Here is a 16,141-nt window from a genome sequence, read left to right as displayed (position 1 = left end):
CCAGTACGATACTTTGGCTGAGTATCTGGCCATGGCGGATCATCACATTCACGTTGCCAACATTCGCGAGAGCGTAAGTCAGTCAGCCCGTGGAATAATCTGAGATACCGTATTAACAATTGTAAGTTGTATTAACAATTGTAAGTTGTATTAACAATTAATAATTGTATTAACAATTGTAAGTTGTATTAACAATTGTACCTATTGAGAAATAAAAAAACACATATTGTAAGTAATCATACAATGTACTGTACATGTATATAATAGTGTCTCCTTTTAACTCCATTGCTTATCACCCGGCAAAAATAAGGTCAATCCAACATCCCCCAAGCGTTTTTTATGATACCGTATCCACCTCCGATTATAAGATACATGTTTTTTTCGGGGATAATTCTGCTTCTGCTCGCATGCTTCCACCCAAGTACAAATAACTTATTTGAAAACAGAAAAGTTGGACAAGAACTACAGTACTAGTAGAGCCGTAGATATGCTGTTAAACTAGGTAGTATTATTAGTATATGTCCGAGATCTGGCAGCACAACATCGCCGACTATTATATTTAAGCTTTGATAAAGGTCGAACCAGAGATTCAATGGTTAAGAATTAATAGTTTAAATAAATGTATCTTCAAAGCATTTCCAGTCTGCAGCATTTCATAGATATATACAAACCGAAAATTTTGTCTTTAATGTATTGTACCAGCATACGTCCACGGTCCACCATATTACTGTACGATTTCAAATCGAAGTCTAATACAGCCACAATTGCGTTACAAAAATCTTTTGCTAAACGAGTAAACAAGCTGGAAATAACGAAAAAATAGAATGAATTAAATATAATTCAAAGAACTTCATACAACCAGTCTTCAGTACTCTTTACCGGTCTTTTGTCAAGCAGTGGTGATGGTATCGGCCAGCGTTCTGGCGTCAGTTGCGAGGCAGGTCAAAGTGTATTGGACAGTGCGGTTAATTGTCTTCGGGATATCTTCATAAATTCTATCGATCTGATTAACACATCGCGATCGGCTAACCTATGGATGAGACCGATAACCAATCCATATTACTGTTCCGTTACTGATTACAATTTAATCACGTAAAGGTTGCCACCACACACAGAAACTGGTCGGACTGGGAAATATCGATTGCCGGCATATCGAAACCGGTACGACTAAGGCCAGGGTGTGTTCTTATTCTTTGTCTTATGGCTACGAGTACTGTAGCTCTTGCAAAACCTGCATAACATCCATGAGACCATGCATGAACCTGGAAAAAAGACTCTTGATGTTGCCCTTTCTTTCACTGGCAATATATGCGCCGCGTCACTGCAGGAAAAACAAGTAACTATTAAAAAATAACCAACTATGTTTCAGTTACCTTTTCGGCTCCATTCCAGAAGCTTACACCGAAATGTTTCGTCATGATAACTATTTTTTTACCGTGCAGTTAAAGAACACCATTAAAATGTTTCCTACAATCAATTTCGAATTGTGTAAATTAGAATCAAATAACTGTGACTTACTTAAATAAACACAAATCTACAGTACGCAGTCCAAGGGAGGCTTGCCCACTGGAAGGTAATTAATGTGACTGTGTATATACGAGTACACACAGTAACATTAATTACCTTCTCGTATAATAAATAATATGGCTCCTGAATTTCAAATGCAGTGGTTCACTTGGTCTTGAACATCATTACGACTTGCGACGAGAACACTCAAACTGAGTCCTCTGAGCGAGTCTCCTCGTAACGTAAGGTCGCATACGGTACCTCTATTGCACAGTGGGTTAAGACGTCAAGTCATTGAAGTCAACCGACTGGGTCTATTGTAACAATACTGTGTCTGATGATCAGTGTCCCAAATCTCACAATCAATACAGGTACCGTATGCGACGCTGCGGTATGCCTCATGAACGAAATCTTACCACGAGTCCATGACATAATTCAGCACAGCCCAAAGGATCGCGCAAACAGCGAGAACAGGCTTCCACCGAACAGTCAACCGTCAGCACCCCTTCAGAAAGGGCAGCTAGCACTCATTGCTGGCTTAGGCAGCCCCTCCGAAGGATGCCAACAGAAGACATTGAAAACAGGATCTAAAGGATTACTTGAGCCACAAGTCCTTCACGACACTCCCGGTTCCATGCAAGCACGTACATTCGAAGCATTGTCTTTTCATAAATCTCCATCCACAGGCCATACATAATAAGCAGCGATACAGAACAAACAATTTTAATGCATGTCGCCTACCCGGAGATATTTCCGTTTTCAACTGCCGCTGGTGACAAAGGCAGAAGTGGATGACCGCTCCGGTCCGCTCGCGTAAAAATACATGCTTCGACATATCTTAACGGCAGGGCTGTCAGCTCTCGAAATGCAGACTGCGGCATCAGTACGCGGGCTACGGAATATGGAATAAGCAGCGCACTTTGTTTCACACAAATCGTCAAATGCATCGAAAGACTTCACAAGGTCGAAGTTTTAATGTGGGTAAGATACTAAGACAGCAGAGCGTATTAAACAAGCCGAAATCGCACAGTAATCGCTCCGGAATCCGCGATTACCATCAGACCACGACAAAGGTTCAGTTTGGCGTCGAGGTTCCCTATCTGCACAAAGTCACAAACCACGGCGACAGTAGGTACTGAAATATACAGCAGTGATACAGTGATTAGTCTCTAGAAGTCTCTAGATGCTTGTAAGAACGTTATGATAATAATACGAGGAGTGCCGTCTGTAATTAGGAATTTACTGCATTATTATTTAAGTCGATACTATCAACACCGTGCAGATGTGGACTTCGATGTTATCGAAACTAACCAAACTGGAGCAATCAGATCGTACGATTTTCTAGCTGAAACAAGAATGTGCCGAAGAAGCTAACAACAACTTCGCATTCCACAAGTACTGTAACAATACATACAGTCCATATTTCGCGCATCTGAACATCGAACGGGAAACCAGAGTTATTAGGGTACACTTTAAAAAAGTTTAGTCCTACAAAAAATATCAAATGAACACGTTTACGAGCAAGATTCAAAAATATGGCATTTAGCCGATTTGGCGCAATATATAGGTTTGCAGCCGCTACTCGTCCGTAAACTTTCTTTCTCAAGACTAGCGGCGTTGCGGCTTAAACTTAAACATGGAACAATACGTCACGCTGTCGTCCTGTTCACGGCGACAGTGCTGACCTCGGCTCAGAGTTCGGCTCACTCCATGACCTGACAACTAAAAAATCTGACTAATCGTTATTGTTTGCTGCATTTGTTTCTCTTGTTCTTTCTTTGTTGGTTCTAAATTCTAACGGATACATTGTAACTAGACTGATCATTTATAAAAAAAATTATAATGCAGAATTGCAGCTAATAATAGGTAACTCAGCCGACTTAACGAAAATCTGGCCCTCAATACGTTGGACCATTGGTTATGAGTCTTATGACTTATGAGTTATGACTTTAATATGGCTCGCCAATATGGAAGCAGTTCTGATGACCCTGGTTTCGCGGTGCGATAGAAGTACGTACGTACTAAACGCTAATTTCAGTCACTGTAAATTCACAATCTGTAAATTCACAAACATAATAAGGTTGACGGTGTGTTAATTATTTTCAGGATGCCGGAATACTCTTAAATTAAGAGTCTTAATTACTCACTATTTCAGAATTGATAAATTTTTTTCTGACACTTCTTTCGCAGAAAAAGACTAGTCACTAGCGACTACACTACTGATTCTGGAAAGGAGGAAAAGCGTAAACATGCAGTCAGTGTCTGCCTTGATGGTCTTTCGTCCTGTTTTGATAAATTCCGGGAAAAAGCTGAAGTGCGTGCGAATCAATCCACCGTTGCGATGCCAGTTTTCGACATCTTCTTCGCTAAGGTTTGAGAAATGTTTTATTACGAAGTACGAACAGTTATTATGAGTTATTTTAGTGAGCACTGAGCTCACACGCACAAGTTGCTTACTGGTTCTGTGCTTGCTAGTGCAGTTCGACTTTCCTACGCGAAATACAAACCGCAGCGCGCTGCAAGTGCGGATCATCCTGTTTTTGTTCTACATGGCTTATTCGGAAGCAAGCAGAATTGGCATAGCCTTGCCAAATCCTTCAGCAGCAAACTGAATCAGACCATCATTACCGTCGACGCACGGAACCATGGGGAAAGCGGGCACGACAGCGACCATTCGTACGAGGCAATGTGTGAAGATGTGGAAGAACTCATGCAAGAACTGCAGATATCTAAGGGAATATTCATCGGACACAGCATGGTAAGATGGGCCGATTTTCTTGTATTCTGTGGAGTTCAGAATTGGCCACGAGCCGTGCGTACTTAATGAAGACCGAAATTGCAAGCTGCTGTTTCTGAATGGTGATATTCTATTTTATGGCGATTCGCGTATTACGACACTCTGCGGCACTTTAAATTTAACTTGTCACATCGAAGTCTAGATAACAACATCATGCGAGCCCGGAATCTTGCAGAAGAATACGCTAAGCATTTATTAAAGTGATTCAGAGCGCGATACTCACCTTGCCGTGTAACAGTGTTCAAAACTTTCCGATTTTCTGTCCGTTAATCGAACAAAATTTTGTGTTTCTTTTTATTTATTGATTTTTATCCAACGAAATCTAATTGCATTGCTGAAGGTTTTCAATGGTTCAACTTGTATCTTTTTTAGAGCACTCTGTTGGTGATGTTCAAAAAATGTCGTTTCATGATTTTGTTGTAGGGTGGAAAAATCGCAATGTGCTTCTCTCTACGGAAGGTATGTAAGTACCTATGTGGTTGTATTGAATTACTAGTGGATTACAGTTACCTGTCGGCTGTAATTGAGAATGCTTCGTTGTGGTTACTTCGTGCGTTTGCTTTGGAATATCTGAAAATTTTAGGACTTTCATCAGTTGTTATGCTAACTACAACACTTTTTTGCGGTTATAGGACTTGTTACATTTATTTTGCGGCTGTGTAAATCTCTGTTTAAATCTCTACTTACAAGTCAGTTGGCTTCCGTTCGACCCAGCCGTCTCCTTGCAAACTCCTCGAAATTGTAAGACCATTGAGAAATCCTTTTCACTTTTTTCCAGCCGGATTTGGTTGATAGCCTGATTGTCGTGGACTCAGCTCCCGCGACCAGTCCTGGACGATCGACATTTGAGAGATTCTTTGCTGCTATGAAGAAAATCCATTCTAAGCCGGGCGAGAACTTACCAACTCTGAGGAAACGGGCATTGGCTGAACTTGAACCGGCAATTCCCGTAAGAAATTACGATTGTTGTTTTGTATGTTTTGCAGTAGTTTTTGTGAAAGTCTGATGTTACTGCAGCTTTATTTGTTATACTAGATAAGTGTGCAACGACTTTGGTATACGAAAATTCGCTTCTGGTTGGCTAACACCGATTTAATATTGCTTGTACTGATATCGATAATTATTATATTACAGTACCTGTTTATACTATTCTAGTGTGTCACATAATTTCTTTCGTTTGACCGATTTGATATATTGCAGGACTTGATTACTCGACAATTTATTGTGACCAACCTCGCTGATCACAATGGAAAGATTGGTTGGCGGATAAATTTGAAGGCACTAAGCGATAACACGGAAAATATCATGGAATTTCCCGTGTTCCATAATTTTTACGGAGGTCCGGTATTATTCATTGGCGGGGGGAATTCTAACTACATAACTGAAGTTGAAATGCCGGAAATCAAGCGTTTGTTTCCGAAAGCCCAAGTAGAAACGATTCCTGATGCAGGACACTGGGTACACTCGGAAAAGCCTCATGAGCTTACGGAAGTCATCGTAAACTTTTTGAAAAATAAAGAAGACCACCACTGATGAAATTTTCGCTGATGTTAAGGTTTGGAAAGATTATGATACGAATAAGGGAGAATTAGAATTTTCACGATAAATGGATTTCGATTATTTTTTGGAAGTGCCATTATATTAATGTTGCATCAATTATAATCTCCTTTCATGTTTTTCTCGTGGATCAGTCGCGGCGCAAGCGGTGTGGCGATGAACTTGAGAAATAAACTGTGCCTTTCGTCATGGGCAGTAATACACATTAGGAAGTGCCCGTTTCCCTCGTAGTCTTATGTTTATTAACCGGTAGTCAGTCAGAAATGGAATACGTACTGTTATAAGTTCTATTACATCATACTGCTACGAAACGTATTCAGCTCCCACAGTCCCACTCACAAAAGCCTGATAGGGCTTATTAAGTTACTGGTTAACGTTAACTGCAAATAAGCATTTGTTGTTTATTGCGCTGTTCTGTACAGTATATCTTTTATACCTCCCCACAGGATACATCGGCTCCCAACTTCCGGCAGTTGCAATGTTAGCGAGGTTGACGTGCGTAATTTCCTTCGAAAACAATGGCAGTGGGCCCTGTATCCTCACTATCCTGTATGTGCTATGCCGACTCACGGGACTCTGAATATTCCCATGCAATATCTGTTGCGCTATGTTGAGCAGTATACTGAAGCACAGCACGAGAAGTCAGTGCAAGTTTAAATTACGCACTCCCAGTGCCGGTAGTTACGATGTACCAGTACAATACCATGAGAGTAATACTACAGTTTTGCTCACAATACCACACTACTGACAATTCTGCCGAAACAAGCCTGTGACGTTGTGATGTGAACATCCAGGTTAATCTATAAATTGTGTATCACTAATCATACTCGTATCCCACTTTTTATGGTCTAGTTTTCTGTTATACCATAATGATATATCTGTAGTTTTTGTATTACATTACGTATATGTACTTTAGATTCCACATGTACTGTATATCTGTGTCAAGTTATTAGCATACGCATTCCGTTGTAGCGCACAGATATAAGCATTTATTACTTATCTGTATGGACTATGGAGCCACAATTATTTAATTTTTCTTCCTTTGTTCGGTAGCTCAATACGATGTCGGCAGGTGATGTAGTGAGCAGTTGCACATCACTCTTGGTGGTGCTGCTAGTTGGTCTGCTAGTTGGTCTCCTACAGTGGACTCACTGCCGGGACGTAGATGTTGTCCCCATACAGGTGGTCAGCGTGATTATTGGCGATAATCCTGTGTATGGCTACGCTATCTCCCGCGCAGCGCATGAGACGGCTGTAGAGGATGTCCGCGGTGATTATCCTCGAGTTTTCGCCAACTTTTCCTGGATTTACTTCAATCATACCGGAAACTATTCATGTGTGGAAGCATCAGAAGAAATTATTGTGAAAATCAGCGAAGTGTATAATGAGAGCGTACAATTCCCACCTAGTGGTCCTCGCATACTTATGGCTCCAGGTCAGAGCATTATTACGGTATTCACCGTATACAGTAGAAGCGGTACTCGTATGTACAAAAGCGCTGCTGAATATTTTATACTATATAGTGTGCAGTGAATGCAACACATAATTCTGTAGTTTCTAAAATTTAATGATGTTCCCAGTACTTTGGCCATATAAAAGTGTTGGGGAAATTACTTACGGCTAATTAGGTAATTCTGCTTTGAAAATTTAATGTGAAATCGATCATGAGCAGTGTAATGGTGAGTTTTTATGTGTTGGTGCTGATGAGAATATATACAGTCTTAATTGTCGTCATGTACAGGATGCAGTTTGGAGATCCTCTCTCTGGGAGATTTTGCTCGTGGTAAGAATTTATAATATCACTTAGTTAACAAGTTGCTCTGCGAGCTATGCTCTACTAGTACTGGCTCTTGGGTAACACTCTCTATCCCCGTGATGATCACGATTCACCATTACTGTCCTGTTTTCCTGGATTTCAGAAATCGGTTACCCATTACTAGCAAGGTAACTTGTCAAGATGCATTGTGCAACACAGAATACGAGTTTACAATTGCCTCATTAAGTATACTTCTATGCATGTGCGGCAGAAAGGTCGGGTGGTAGAGGTTAGTGCAAAGCACGAGTAAGCTTTTGATATTTATGGGTCTCCGATGTTCGTGTAGTATATACATATCAGGCTGTGATTTTACAACTTCGGAAAAACACCAAGTTTACATGGTAATGTACGATTGTTAAAAAGTTTTTGACTTGGCACCGGTGAACCTTTAGTAATTATGTAATTGCGCGTGGAGTTTAATAAAGTGAGTACTGTAGGCAAGTGATGCAGCAAACGCTTTCTGATTAATAGCAATAATTTGTTTTGTTTCCAAAAAACTTGAAATAATATATTATATCAGATTATACTTGATACTATAATATATTATATCACTTGAAATACTATAATATATTATACCAAATATTCACAGTGTTGGTTTTTCTCGGTGAATACTTCATGATCAGTTACATGCGTGCGAATTTGTGCTGCTGCAGTACAGCGACGGATCAGATGTTGTCGGATAAGATGCGATTCCCCACTGTTGCTGTGTTCGGCTCCGCCGGTTACTCTGCCATCTCCCAGGCACTACATAAATTCTTCCAGCAAACAACTTGGAAGAGTGCCAGTGCAATTTGTGATACCAATCCCGTGGGAGAGGCCACCGTATCCGTTGTCCTCCTGTGTAAAATTATTGCGGAATATTTCGGCCAGTTTCGTTCCCAGGTTGACCTGGAAGTAATCTATACTGATTCCAGTGCTAATAAGGCCGGCACTAAAGAAATGGAGGTGGCAAAAGAGCACAGTACAGGTTATACTATTTTTGACCACACTGGAAATGCCGGTTGTATTGGTTGCAAGATTTTTTTGTAGTGATTCTGCTTATCTGTTTGAGTGACTTTCGCAACAAGCTCTTGGTGCGTAAATTCTCGGCTTTGCTGAATGCTGCATACCTTTCTTTGGCAGTACTGGCAGCGTCTCGAAGTGCATCAGTTTTTCTAGGCTGTGGCGGTTGACCAGGGTCTAGCGGATGGAAACCATGTAAGTATGTTTTGTCAAAAGTATCCTGATTTACATATGTACAGATAAAGTATTTCCGCTAGTGCAAACATTTGTACCGACTGTTTTGAGTACTTATATGAAAGGCCAAAAGCATATTGTGGTGTCTGGAAGTGTGTTTTCTGTTTTCAGGTATTCATTACACCGAGACTAATCTTTGGAGATGCAGTTACTGCTGACTGGGTGGACTCCAATCCGATTATTAATCAGGTGTGAAATTAACTGATGTATATCTGTAAACATATCACTTTATTTGCTACTCGTAATTGATTAAATATGTTCTCGTTTGCAGAGACTACCCCAAGTGCTTCCATACACATTTGAAATTTCGATTATTCCCCCGAATGGCTCCGAACTTCACAACAAGTGGAAATCCATTGTGTCGAGAGCTTTAATGGAATTCGGACAGTCGATTCCTTTGGCTCTGGAGGTACAATTTCGACCAAATACCGATGTCAAAATAGAAATCGGAAATTTATTTTTGCGATTTATTAAAATGCCGAGAACTTGATATGCATAATATGAAAGGAATGTGTATATTTAGTTCTCGGCAACATATGATATTCTGGAGTAGATAATAACTTCAATGAATGAACACTTCTTGCTGGGTACATTTATCCATCCCTGATTATAATACAGCTTGTAAGAAAAACGTTAGCTGTACCTGTAACTGCCGCTACGTGAACTGACGTGTCCCAATTTTTGCCGTTAACTAATGTTTAACGGACGTTTTTTTGCAAGTTATTGTGCTCGGGTCATTCATATGTCGAATGCTTAGCTTTTCTGAACAGAAGTGTTTATTGTAGGATACTGGAATGCCGATGACGGCCTATGAAACAACTTTAATTTTGATGCAGGTACTGCGAACGTCTATAATCGAACAGTAGAGCAGTAGAGCAGTTGTGTTCTATTTTAATTTAGAAATGATAATTATTACCTTTGCCACTTTGCCGCGTGTTAAACAGTTGAATAACGCTAATGATGGTATGGGATGTTTCGGTAGTACTAATTTTGTAGCAGTAGTATCTGGTTAATACTGTCATCATTATGAATCGAAACAAAACGAAAAGGACACAAGTATTACCTAGAGGCTAGAATCAAATTGGCATAAATCGTGACGCATGATGTATAAGATACAAGTTGCAATCATATTTTCTTCACGCAGGTCCTTCATGAACAATACGATCGTCTGAATGACCTTCGAGGCGAAAAGTTTTCTCGGTTGTTTTTCGACCGAACCTTTCGAGTTCCCGGCGAAGACGTGAGGATGTCTCACAATGGCATGCGAATGCGTGATATCCTGCTCCAGCATTATAACGTTCGAAAACATCGTTTCCAGGTGAAATCTTGATCAAATTCAGCCATGGGCCAGCATCTGACCATACTAATGTAGACGACTCTGAAGCAGATAAAGTGCCCGGTGGTTGGTATAACCAAAGTGCAATAATATATGTACATGTACATAGCCCATTTTATACTGGCCAGTGCACTTGAATGCAAGAATGTATGCGTTTTGTACTTGACCCGGAAGGTAGTTGTTCTCTACGTGAAAACAGAAATATTCACGAACTGTAACTTTTTAGGTGCTTTTGATTTACAATGCTAGCACCGGAAATTTTACCAGCGACTTAAATACAACAAGGATCGAGTGGAATGGGAAGAGTTTCCCCAGTACCAGCGCTCCCAGAAGGAACACTGATGGTTCCATCCATAGCGAAGGTGGGTCATCGCATGCATTTATATGCACCAGCAGATCCGTTGGTGACGTTGCAGTAACGGATGTTTTTTAGTTTTTGTTGTGCGGTATTAATTAACTGCATTGGTGATAGGATTCTATTTGTAAAAATCTCAAATATTTGTATCAGTATTTGTATTTATTGTTCTCTGTGTGCTTGCAGGGAGCTATATGTATCTTTTCATAATCGTCATAATGCCAGTATTTGGATGGATAACCGCTCGCAAAACATATAAGTATATTAGGTGAGACTGTGGGACATTTAAAGAAATTGTGTTATAACAGAATATTAGTTCAGTGCAACTAATTATGACTAACTAACCGTGCAGTAATTATGAGGGGACAGTGTTTTGGAGTGATCAGTTTTATAGACTTTTGGTTTCTTCTTGCAGTATAACTGCTAATGTAACAGATTGTTTTGTAATGTTTGATGTAATTATTTTGCTGACTGGATTGCCTTTAGACGAAAGAATGCACGCGAAGGTTTAAAATGGCTTCTGGACTACAAAGATTTTTTTAACTGGAGACCGGTGCCGGATTCCCGCATTGCCGGTCAGTTGGTGTCGGTTAAGACGGCCGGCGGGCTCAACTGGGCATCCGAAGAGGCCACATACCATGGTGCCACCATCAGAGTACTGCATTTATCGCTAAATAATTATGGTTTGTGGGAGCTGGTACGGGACCAAGATTTTCGAGCCCGCATCACTTTAGTGAGTTGACAAAAGCTGTACATCACTTATGTGCCGTTGCGGCGTTGACGGTATCGTTGAGTCGGTGACATGTAGCTTGACCTTTCTGCGCCTACATAGCAATTATACGTCGACAGAAAATCTTATTTGTTTGGTGTTTTAGATGAGCAGTTTGGATCATCCCAATGTAGCAAAATTTTACGGAATTGTTCTACCATCGCCATACGACCACGGACACGTGTTAGTGGTTTCTGGAACGGGTGAAAAAGGTGTTCTTCGGCATTTTATCGATCAGGATGACTTGAATTTCAACTGGGAACTCCGTTTTTCGCTTATGTGGGATCTCATAAATGTGCGTTATTTCCGAATTAATAGAGTAGAAGTACTGATGACTGCAGAATGCATGATCTGTTTGATGGTTAACAACTTAATGTATATTTGAATCCATGGGTGGCAATTTTTTTAACTTGCAAAAGAAATGCGGAACATTGCTGTTTTCTTATTTGAAGGGCTTAGTGTATGTCCATAAAATGCCCATTCGATATCATGGAGGTCTGAATTTCTTCAATCTGGTGTTGGATCAGCACTTCACCCTGCAAATCGCCCGAACTGGATTAGTCCAGCTTTTACGTTATTTAAGTCGATTCAATGGTTTGGCGACATATCGCAACAGTATTCCAGTCGTCTGTTGGTTGTGGATGGCACCGGAAGTGCTACGAGAAGAATGGCAACCCGGTCAACCGACAAGTTGTCGGGCGGATGTTTATAGCCTTGGGGTCATTCTGTACGAAATGGCTACAAGGAATCCTCCGTTCTGCGCTGACGTATCGGATCCCATGAAAATAGAAGGTAATTCTCGGCGCGCCAAATGTTTTTATGCTCTAATAGGCAAAACAATAAACTCGCAATTGAATTTCGCTAGCAAAGTTTTGGTATTACGCTCATGTGTTACGCCCATACTCCTCCGATATACTTTTTTATTTGCGCACTTTGTTCTACAATTCAAAACAATAAACTCGCAATTAAATTTCGCTAGCAAAGTTTTGGTATTACGCTCATGTGTTATGCTCATACTCCTCTGATATACTTTTTTATTTGCGCACTTTGTTCTACAATTCAGAGCTTGTAACTGCATTGAATGATGGAACAATCGACGTGTCAAAGTATCCGATTCCCGACGTTGATCCCCGACTGGCCGCTACCATTCGTCAATGTTGGTCACACGACCCTGCCCAGCGACCGACACTTGACGACATCACTCATGTGCTGAAAGCCGTGTATCCACGGTCATCTGCTTCCTTTACTGACCACTTAATTAAGAGACTGCAGCAGTATAATGTGGAGTTGGAGAGTTTAGTGGATTCCAGAACCAGGGCGTTGAAAGAAGAAATGGATAAAGTGGAGAGTTTACTGTGCAACGTCTTGCCCGCGTAAGAAACCGTAGATTTTTTGCAGATCTGGTATGCATAAATGCAGTACAGCGGTATATGAGCAAAGGTCATGCTGCGTTGTTAACAGCAATTAGATTATGTAAAGTAGGCCAAGAAATATTGAGCTACAAACAAGATCAGTGATCACAATATGTAATTCGGAGTTCACTAATTCCGCTATCGCAGTATATAAGTGCTAAGACCTTGTAGCATAATGACACATGTGTTTTTACCCTGAACATGTCAGAAGTGGTAGCAATCAGACTGAGCTAGTAGAGGATTGGTATTTTATTGGTACTTTTATCTCATAAAATCAAACCAAAAAAAGTATAAAATTTTCTAAACTAACCAAAAAAATTTTCCAGTAGCCTTGTAAGATATCTCCATTGAAAAGAGCTGGCTACTGTAGAGTGATAATAATAATAATAATAATAATAATAATAATAGAGCGGAACTGTGCTACAAATGCCCGATTTTGAATTTCAAAATGTATCTGGAAAAATTGCAGATCTTGGGATTGTCTTTTGTAGATCCGTTGCTCATCAGCTGCGAAACAAGGAAACGGTTCAGCCGGAATTTTTCGAATCGGTTTCGGTGTTATTTAGCGATATTCCAGCCTTTCGCAAGATTGTCACGCTGGTATCACCCTTCGACATTGTTTTGTTGCTGCACGGGGTGTATTCGGCCATCGATGGACTGATTGCTAATTACGATGCATACAAAGTGGAAACCATCTCTGATTCATACATGGTACTCCTAAAATTTTATTACAGATATTACGCGGGGGGTTTGCGATTTTGGGGAAGATTGACGTAAACACAATCGTGTATAGGTCGCTTGACCTACTCTGTGGCTACCTTGTGCCGTAGTTTACTAAGCATAGGTACATATATAGGAACTGAACGCTGGATTATTGTCACCGGGATTGTTAGTTTGACTAGATTGCTCTAAACAGATACATCTGCTTTTCACGGGCTGGGGCTTTTCACGCCTTTTACTGAAGATAAAGGGCTTACTGTAGTACTGTTATTATGAAAAGGTCGCCAGCGGTCTTCCGGTGCGGAATGGTTATGTTCACGCCAGCGAGGTTGCTGACCTGGCTTTATCTATGGTCCGGGCGACGGATTCCCTTCGGACCGAGACAGAAAATATCTGCACAGTGCCGCTGAAATTACGGATCGGGATCAATTCCGGTATCATTGACATCATTAAGCGTACACTGTCGTAATTATTGTATCTTTGCGTATACATTTTTCACGTGCGCTGTATTGTGTAGGGTCGTGTGTGGGAATGGTTATCGGGAAAAAACTGCCACATTACTGCTTGTTAGTAATGCCGCTAAATCCTGTTTAATGCCGGTGTAAAAAGGATTATCTGCGCGATTTTGTAGGGTCGGTGACACTGTTAATACTGCCAGTAGGATGGAGACAAACGGAGAAGGTGCGTTTAGTGATGGAATCGGGCAACTACAATGCTACACCATTATGATAATAGTAGAAGAGTTTAATTTCATCGATGTCCCAATTGCAGAATCGAAAATACACATAACGGAAGCTACAAAATGCTTGATCATGCTAAATGGAAAGTTCAGAATTGAATGCCGAGGATTGATACCCATTAAGGTATTGGGAAGCATTAATGGAATTAAGTCGAAAGTTCCTAATTCGAAGACAGCTCTTGTTAAAAATTTCTGTAAAGTTTGATATAAAATCAGTGAATAGGTATGCCGCTCAAAAATCGCTTTCTTCTTGCTCAGGGAAAGGGAGAGGTCACAACCTACTGGTTGGTGGGTAGGACGAAGGAGAGAGGATATCCCGATTTGCTCGATATGGTTCTTCATGACAAATGAAAATAATTATGACTAGCATGCACATAAAAATTTATGAAATGGAGAACTCTTATAGCGATTCGCAAACGGTACCCTACTCGGATGTGTTGAACTGAGTACTTAATAATTTAGGCCGAATTCTCGCTGACTTCTAACTATCAGTTTTTCTATTGTAAAAGTCTTAAGATGAGCACAAAATAGGAACCTCAAGTGGTTCCTATACGTCTTAACCATTGTGTCTACGGAGCCGACCAAAAGGTACCTTTTGATAGCAAAGCACTGTTCAGGCCGTACATTGCTATCTACCAATTAAGAGCTAGGTAATTAACGTTAGCATAGGTGTACTGCGTGAACGCAATTTTGGGACCTAATGCAATTAGGCGGTTGTCCCCGGTTGAACTCAAATCTCGCTAAGCAATTAAGATAGATAGATGTACGCCAGAACGGGCCCTTATACATAGTTAATCAGTTACTTCTTTAGTTCTCCCGTTATTACCCTCCTTTCACCACAACCCAGCTGCAGTAATAAATTTTATTAACTTTTCAGTATTCACATACGTTCGTATCAGGCCGTGTGGCTGTATGACACATTGTTGCAATTCTGGGCGTTTAATGGCACAAGTGTTTTCATATAATTTTTTATCATTATTAGATAATAGTGGCAGTATTAAGTTTAGTACACCAGGTTATTCCTCTATTTACAGCATGTGAAACACCATTACAGTGTGGGATGCTTTACCATGAAAGTTCTTTCTGTTACATTATACTGGTTTTATATAAAGGTTTCTGAAACTGATGCCGGATTTTTGAGTCGTTTCCGTGAACGAAATGTTATGTCCAGACCTCCTGTATCTATTTTATTACTAGCTACCATCTAGCTGTAGTGAATTTTCTAAAGTAGTCGGTCTAAGGAAAAATAAATTTAAATTAATCTAGAATATTACTGTCAAAGAAATGTGTTTGCCTTGAAGAAATATTGGACAAAATGATCAAACAAGCATTTCCTTTAATAAACTCCGAAAGGTCACACATACGCACTCTAGATTCCATTTAACAATCGAAAGTTTGGAGCCGCGACATAGCGGTACAGCTGCGAAAAAAGAGACGTGATAAATAATTCGTTAAATATTTGTACAAGCTTAAAGGATCCCGAATTTACCGCACGTGTTCTCCAGTGTTGTCACTTGCCACCTAGCACCGCCCAAACTGACATTAATTAAGTTAGTAATTAGGTATTAATTAAATACATTTAATTAAATACATCTGTTCACAGTTTACCTGCAAATTCAAGGAATTCTTGGATGCTCACGAAATACAATTTTCTTGAACGTTTGTCTTTCGAAACAAATCGTAAAGGTACTTAAAATATGATGCTTTCTGGATTTAACATTATGCGTAGAAGTAGTCATTAATGCACGTACGAAGTACAGGAACCAGCCGACAACTCAAAACAAGCCAGGTACAGATACAGCTAGGATGGGATGTAGGCGCATGCATTGTTACAGTATACATTTGTGCTGTTACAGTATACATCTGTTACAGTATACATCTGTGCATTGTTACAGTAT

General features: G+C 40.2%; 2 protein-coding genes across 2 annotated transcripts; both read left to right on the top strand.

Moving 5' to 3' along the window:
- Positions 1-3,106: 3,106 nt before the first annotated feature.
- On the top strand, positions 3,107-6,050 carry LOC129584875 (protein ABHD11-like). The gene is made up of 6 exons (XM_055477272.1): positions 3,107-3,516; positions 3,697-3,877; positions 3,982-4,264; positions 4,727-4,762; positions 5,082-5,252; positions 5,504-6,050. The coding sequence occupies exons 2-6, from the start codon at positions 3,756-3,758 to the stop codon at positions 5,834-5,836; spliced, it is 945 nt and encodes a 314-aa protein (XP_055333247.1). The 5' UTR covers positions 3,107-3,516; positions 3,697-3,755; the 3' UTR covers positions 5,837-6,050.
- A 457-nt stretch (positions 6,051-6,507) lies between these two features.
- Positions 6,508-15,229, top strand: LOC129586663 (atrial natriuretic peptide receptor 2-like). The gene is made up of 23 exons (XM_055479992.1): positions 6,508-6,654; positions 6,914-7,295; positions 7,602-7,643; positions 7,780-7,804; positions 8,330-8,643; positions 8,706-8,749; positions 8,835-8,873; positions 9,024-9,101; positions 9,184-9,321; positions 9,698-9,748; positions 10,057-10,230; positions 10,475-10,610; positions 10,790-10,871; positions 11,090-11,336; positions 11,479-11,667; positions 11,825-12,164; positions 12,436-12,745; positions 13,276-13,495; positions 13,785-13,938; positions 14,022-14,070; positions 14,136-14,185; positions 14,276-14,367; positions 14,502-15,229. The coding sequence occupies exons 2-23, from the start codon at positions 6,923-6,925 to the stop codon at positions 14,592-14,594; spliced, it is 3,240 nt and encodes a 1,079-aa protein (XP_055335967.1). The 5' UTR covers positions 6,508-6,654; positions 6,914-6,922; the 3' UTR covers positions 14,595-15,229.
- Positions 15,230-16,141: the final 912 nt, after the last annotated feature.

This window comes from Paramacrobiotus metropolitanus, unplaced genomic scaffold, assembly GCF_019649055.1.
Source record: "Paramacrobiotus metropolitanus isolate TYO unplaced genomic scaffold, Prichtersi_v1.0 Parri_scaffold0000002, whole genome shotgun sequence".
Lineage (NCBI taxonomy): Eukaryota > Metazoa > Tardigrada > Eutardigrada > Parachela > Macrobiotidae > Paramacrobiotus > Paramacrobiotus metropolitanus.
The sequence above is the reverse complement of the archived record's forward strand: the minus strand, read 5'-3'. Positions and strand labels throughout refer to the sequence as shown.

Excerpts from the sequence above, each read along its gene's own strand:
- LOC129586663 (XM_055479992.1), top strand. The coding sequence starts at position 6,923 with ATGTCGGCAGGTGATGTAGTGAGCAGTTGCACATCACTCTTGGTGGTG. Across the intron at positions 9,102-9,183 it reads CCAATCCGATTATTAATCAG|AGACTACCCCAAGTGCTTCC; the intron begins GTGTGAAATTAA and ends TCTCGTTTGCAG. Across the intron at positions 10,231-10,474 it reads TTCGAAAACATCGTTTCCAG|GTGCTTTTGATTTACAATGC; the intron begins GTGAAATCTTGA and ends GTAACTTTTTAG.
- LOC129584875 (XM_055477272.1), top strand. The coding sequence starts at position 3,756 with ATGCAGTCAGTGTCTGCCTTGATGGTCTTTCGTCCTGTTTTGATAAAT. Across the intron at positions 3,878-3,981 it reads TCGACATCTTCTTCGCTAAG|TGCAGTTCGACTTTCCTACG; the intron begins GTTTGAGAAATG and ends TGTGCTTGCTAG. Across the intron at positions 4,763-5,081 it reads TGTGCTTCTCTCTACGGAAG|CCGGATTTGGTTGATAGCCT; the intron begins GTATGTAAGTAC and ends ACTTTTTTCCAG.